At 31.9% G+C, this 6,532-nt stretch overlaps 1 protein-coding gene across 2 annotated transcripts in view; it reads right to left on the bottom strand.

The window, feature by feature from the left end:
• U2SURP (U2 snRNP associated SURP domain containing) overlaps positions 1–6,532 on the bottom strand; it is a 45,932-nt gene that overhangs the window by 32,226 nt on the left and 7,174 nt on the right. For both annotated transcript variants that reach the window (XM_006917452.3, XM_006917453.3), the window contains exons 2-4: positions 4,061–4,105; positions 2,628–2,759; positions 487–585 (exon numbers count right to left, since the gene is read on the bottom strand). In XM_006917452.3, coding sequence (XP_006917514.1) covers positions 487–585; positions 2,628–2,759; positions 4,061–4,105 — 276 coding nt within the window. The remainder of the gene's footprint in view (positions 1–486; positions 586–2,627; positions 2,760–4,060; positions 4,106–6,532) is intronic.

Raw genomic sequence — 6,532 nt, 5'->3', positions numbered from 1 at the left:
AAAAAAAAAGCCATATGTATAATACTATCCATAACAGCACCCTTCAAAATGTCAAAAGATCAAAACAAAAATGCCCTCAACAGAATTTTAGTTGAATAAACTATTGCTTATCTACACAGCTACTTTAAAAAAAAAAAAAAAAAAAGGCAAGGACTAATTCAATATACTTGGAGTAATCTCTGAGATATTTTATAAAAAAAGTGAAATGGAGAAAAGTGAACTATACAAGAGTGGGTACAATATATATGTACACACACGCTTATAAAAAAGAATAGATCAAAAAATAACCAAAATTGTTACATAGTAGAAAAGGGATAGAAGCTGGACTCCTTTGAATATACCCTATATTACAGACTTGACATGGGAGTGGCAGCTGAGAATACCCCGGAGGTCCAAAGTCTCTGAAAAACTTCTCTCTTCTGCCCATACACCGCTGACCCTTCAGATAGTTTCCAAGGATAACTCAAAATACATTTTAAACATTACCTTTTTCTTTAATTCTTCTTGCTCTTTCTTACTTAAAGTTCGCTTAGCTGTACTCATTTTTCCAATACTGAATGCTTTAAGTTTGTTTTCTAGAAGAGGCTGGATAAAGAAATAAAAAGCATACCTTTACATACAAATTATTAATGCTATCTATAACTCAAATAATACAGCTCAAATGATAACCAAATTTTCAGATTAGATGACTTTAAAAAAATAACTCATTGTAAAAAAAAGCTGATGGCACTGTAAGCATCAGGTGGCTTGCCTACCTTAAGCTTAATTCTGAAGTAAATATTCATTAAAGAATATCATTTGCTAGCTGAAGGTCAGTAACATACAAAAGCCATTTAAAAAATTTAAAAAAAAAAAAAAAGGTAAAAATGAAACAGAGATATGCCCAGGCTTAGAACTCATTCAACACCTGCTTGTTGGCAGCAAGAATAAAAACACTTAAAAAGGGAGAGCACAGATGTTTCTGGGCAAAAGAAGCAATAGAAAAAACAGACGTTCAAATAGAGAGGAGGCACACACTTCCATGGTTCAGTAGCAGAAATCTAAATATCATCTATAATCCCCATTTCAGGTAGTAAATCACATCATTTTCTTTTATAATTCTGCAAATCACCTCATGCTTCATTAATAATACTGATGTTTGTGAACATAATCATTTCATTTACTTTGCTAGGAATATATCACATACAGTATTTTAAGTTTCCACACAAATTAACATTCACTGATTAATTATGAATATGAAAAAATAGTATTTTAATAAAGTTTCCATTTACGTAAAAGTAATTTCCTTCTGAAATATAGCTTCAATAAATTATCTGTAGACCTTTAATTGTTCAGTTATTCATCTGAATGTTAAATTTTGATTTATAAATTTTAAGAGGAAAATGTTTATTAAATATAACCTAAAATATTAATCTGCTATTGAAATCTAAAGATTTCTCTAGCACCTACCAAAATAAGAAGTTAATCAATTACAAAATTAGACCTTATCAATTCTGTTATTAAAAAGCCTAGCCCTTGAGATATACAGCATCAAAGAGTAATATTGCTGCAAACTATTTTAAAGTTACATCAAAATCATTTGAAAAACTAAAGCAGTTTATAACTCAAAAGTCTATACTGGGTTTAAGGAACAGATTCAAAATAAAATTCCCACCCCCCCTCCTTACCCCCCAAATAGAAAGAAAGATGTTTTGCCATCATTCAGCATCTTTGGTTTCAACTTCAAAAGTTTAAACAAATTGTAAAATCATATATAAATTCAATGAAAAACAATTTTACAAAATAAAATGTTAGAGATCAAATTTTATTTATAACCTAAGAGCTACGCCCAAGAGAAAAATGGTTAAGAAAATTAAGAAATGTTTACTAAAAGAAAGACAATCATCCATTAAGTTTATTTACAGAATTTTTGCTAAAATTTAAAAACTTAGAACTGAAAATAATATTTTTAAACGTGCCCCTGTAAAATGGATGTCAGCAAAGTAAAAATACATTTGTGCTGAGAAACATTAAACAAGAAAAATAAAGTGTTAGCAATGTTAATACTGGCTGGTGGTGATTGTCTTCTTTATCATAATTTCCAAATTTAATCACAAGAAAACATTATTTAAAATAGAAAAAAAGATGAAAAGAACATGAGAGCACTTTGTAGATACATGCAGTAAAGAAGCTCCTTCTTTGGGTTCTTGGATTGCCCTAGACATTGCACTAACCAGAGTGAATAGCATCTGCTCTGTTTGCTTCCCAGGGCAAGACTTTAAGCTCTCTGAGCAAGAGCTGTGTTTTAATCATCTGTGTATTTCCAGTGAGTAGTTTTGGCACTTGGTTCCATATATGTTTGGTAGGGGAGGAGAGAGGGGATAACAAATCTGACCATTAACCATTTTACATCCAAAATGTTTTGTTTTTCTTTAAATTTTAAAATTTAAATAAAATATCTCACATATGAGCTAAAAAACGTTTCCTTAGCTGAACTTTAGTTTCTCATTAACCCGAATACAATGAAGAATACTATTTTCAAATAGTACAAGATAAAAGAACAACTACAAAACCAAGATATCCAACCACCAAATTCAATCAAGGACAGATTAAAATCATTATACTTTCTTATCTTTATCAATACTTACTCTTGAAAGATTCTGATGAGGAGAATCACAAAGGCTTTCACGAGTACTTTCATTCCTATAATTATGTTTCCTTGGGCTCTTAGGTCGTGTTCGACTTGGCATATCACTATCTGAAGGTCCAGATGTATCCATCTTCAGGAAAAGTAAAACAAGTTTTTAAAAATTACACGGGTAACAGTAGAAACTAGAAATAACCCAAATGTCCAAATATTGACAAATTTAATTATACACTAGCAAAACCCTTTTTAACATCACCACGATTTCATCAAAAAAGTCCTTAAGTACAAAGAAAGTTTTCAATAATTCTAACAAACTCAAATTTTATATCAGTAACAAATACTTGTTTTCCTTGAAGCAACAGGTTCATTTCCTTCATTTTCAAGAAAATATCTGTCAAACCCCAAGCCTGATAAATCAGTCTGTCTGTCAATTGCTCCTTCAAATAAAAATGGTAATCCATGAAAAAAAGAAGCCAATTTCATTTCTCAATTTAAACAATTCCACAAGTACTTTTCCTCAAGACAAACATCACACTTTGGTAAGCAGAAATGCCTTGTATGTGCTTCCCATTTCATCCTACACAACATTAAAAGACCCACAAAATAGGACAAAATACAGTAATAATAATTTTTACTGCTTCATCAAGAACAATATTAAGTGAAACTAGCATATTTTTACTGTGCCTGTGGGGAAGAATACAATGACTACTAGTACATTTTGGCAACACTGCCTTGATTCCTAAGGTGCCAGTAGTTTACCTATCAACTGCTTTTTCACCATAAGTGCAAATGTCAACAGTGAAAAAAGCACATAATATCTTAGTATTATTACAAAATAGTTTTGAACTCACAGACCCCCCCTCCGCCCCGAAAGATTCTTCGTGACCCTCAAAGGTCTGAAGACCACACTTTTGAGTACTGCTATAATAACACACATAAAGAAATGTTTATCGCAGTACTGTTCAACATGTCAAAAAGCTTTAAACAGAAAATATATGCCCATCAGAGAAACAGCTTACTAAATAATTGAACCTGCCCCTGTGAACATTATGATGCCATTAAGAAGACTAGATTACAGTTATGCCTGTTGACTTGCAGAGATTTCCAGTAAGTATATTATGCCATAAAAAAAGAATGACAAGTACACACATTTATGTATGTACAGAATTTTATAAGCATGACAAAAAAATGAAGGAAATACACACACTAGGTTTCTAACGGTTTGAAGAGCCCAACTTATACAAGAACACCAAAAAAAGGAGGGCACCTAACAAAAAAGATGAAATAAAATAGGCACTTACAAAAAAGGTGAAAGAAAATAGTCACTTACAATATAATTATATTTATTTATCAAGTGAAATCGTTAAGTATAGGGATATAAACAAAGAGAAATTAAATTTTAAAGAAAAAAGAAAAATTGCCTTTTATACTCACATGTGCATCTGAAGATCCAGATGAATGAACATCTGATGATCTGGTCTGCAAGTATTAAAAATAAAAGTCAATATTTAAATGATCAGAAAATCTTACAATGCTAACGAGTGTTTCACGGACTCAATTTTTCCAAACTTGTAGCAATTCTTCCTCAGCTAATAAAACCAAACTTACAAAAAGGTCGTGATCCAAAATAAATGTGCAAGTCAATTCTTTAAAATTCGGAATGCCTATTTCCGAAAATATGATGCAAATGATAGTAGGATAATTACAGTGGAAAACTAACCATAATTTTTACAACAGAATTTTTATGCAAAAGCTCTTCTCAAGCCGTAAAACAGTGTTCACTGCTTCAACACTAATATAGCAGCAACTTCTTACTACACAGCAAAAAGAAACCTCCCCTTCTTTCTTTCTCTAGCCACCCAAAGTCATATAAGCAGCAGATTCTAATGCCATGAAAACCCACTTGATGTCTAGCAAATGACACAAATTCTACTACTGCAGAAATAGTTCAAGAAAAACAAAATCCTATTATCAAATCCTTGTTAGGCCTCCATTTTCAACTTGTTCTTAGGGAGCTGCTGCTTCTTCAGCATACCACTACTGCTATTACACAAGGAAGAAGTCAGTCTTCAAATAATGGCACCTTCCAACAATGTCAACTCTTAAAATTTCATCTTACTTTTTCTTAATTGATCTACATTTCAAATTTCATACAGCATACAATAACTTATTGGTTTTTCACTATGCATCTAAGAACAAAGAAGCCAAGTTGCAAGGCTATTTAAATACGATCCATATAGGCCCACACAGTATTGCTTTATTTATCTTGTCTAAACATAAGGCTAAGAACAGCCTATTGGATTTTCATACTGAATCAATTTACTCCTCTGAACTCCACTGTACTGGCCCCTAGACAAAATCAGCCCCAAACTATCAAGCACTGAGATACTTCCCACCTCTATTCTTTCTATCCATTTTTCTGTCGCCAACCTTATTGTATCCCTCCTTACTCACTTTCTCCTCCCCCTAATCTTCCTTAAAAAGCAAGATAGCATGGAAGAAATTTTTTGAATTTAAATATCTATTAAACAAACTTTGAAACACAGTTTGAAATGCACCTATTTGCATACACATAAATGAGAAAATCCGAGAATAACTAACTTTTCTTAGAAAAAAGTTCAGTCAAAAGGCTGAAAGGTTTGAAAAAAATAATAAATTGCCTTCCAATACTGTAGTATTATCCTGCTATGAAACAAAAATATCCCAATCATAACAGTAACAAAAAATATAAAACACTTAGAAAGCAACCTGTTTGAAGAAAACACAAATTTCACAGAAAGATTCAAAGTTATTCAAGTCACCTTTTGAAAAGACTCATCATATTCCTGAATGAAAAAGCTCATTATTAAGACAATATCAGCTATAACCAAATTTATTTTCATATAATACAATTTCATTCAACAGCTCAAAGTACCAAAGGGAAATATTTGCAAATGGGATTGCCAAAAAAAATTCTAAAGTTCACCCTGAAGAAGCATGAGTAGCTAAGAATGTGTTAGCCTTTCTTTAACCTTCTATGCCACCACATTCAAATAATCATTTCTAGGACTTAAAAGTAACAACACAGCTTAGGAAGATGCATCAGCTGATTTCAATTAACCTAAGATGACACTGGTCATATCTACTGCAAACCATTTTTCACTGACACGCAGCTATAGCTACAAAGCATTCATAATGGAACTTTTAAATAATTTTATTTTTCAATTACAGTTGACATACAATATTATATTAGTTTCAGGTGTGTAACATAATGATTAGACATTTATATAACTTACAAAGTGATCGCCTCGATAACTCTGGCACACATCTGACATCATACATAGTTATTATAGTATTACTATATTCCTTTTGCTATACTTTATAGTCTCATGACTATTTTTTAACTGCCAATTTGTAATTCTTAATCCCTTTCTCTTTTTGACTCATCTCCCAAACCCCCTGCCACCTGGCAACCATGAAAATGTTCTCTGTATTTATTTGTTTCTATTTTGTTTGCTCATTTATTTTGTTTTATAGAGACCATATGTAAATGAAATCATACGGTATTTGTCTTTCTCTGACTTATTTCACTTAGCATAATACCATCCATGTTGCTGCAGATGGCAAATTTTCATTCTTTTTTATGGCTGAGTAATATTCCATTGTATATATGACCACTTCTTCATTCATCTTTTTTTTTTTTTTAAGTTTATTGGGGTTATATTGGTTAATACAATTATACAATTTTCAGGTGTATATAATTTGACATCTATATATTCTATTGTGTGATTACCCACCCCCGAGTCCAGTTTCCTTCAACTACCATATATTTGATCCCCTTTCTCCACTTCACCCTCCCCCTACCTCCCTATATTTGACCCACTTTACCCCGTCTACCTCCCCCTCCTCCCCCAAAACCATTCTCAC

This window comes from Pteropus alecto, unplaced genomic scaffold (genome assembly GCF_000325575.1).
Source record: "Pteropus alecto unplaced genomic scaffold, ASM32557v1 scaffold75, whole genome shotgun sequence".
NCBI lineage: Eukaryota > Metazoa > Chordata > Mammalia > Chiroptera > Pteropodidae > Pteropus > Pteropus alecto.
Note: the sequence above shows the minus strand (reverse complement) of the source record. Positions and strands in the feature narration are given on the sequence as shown.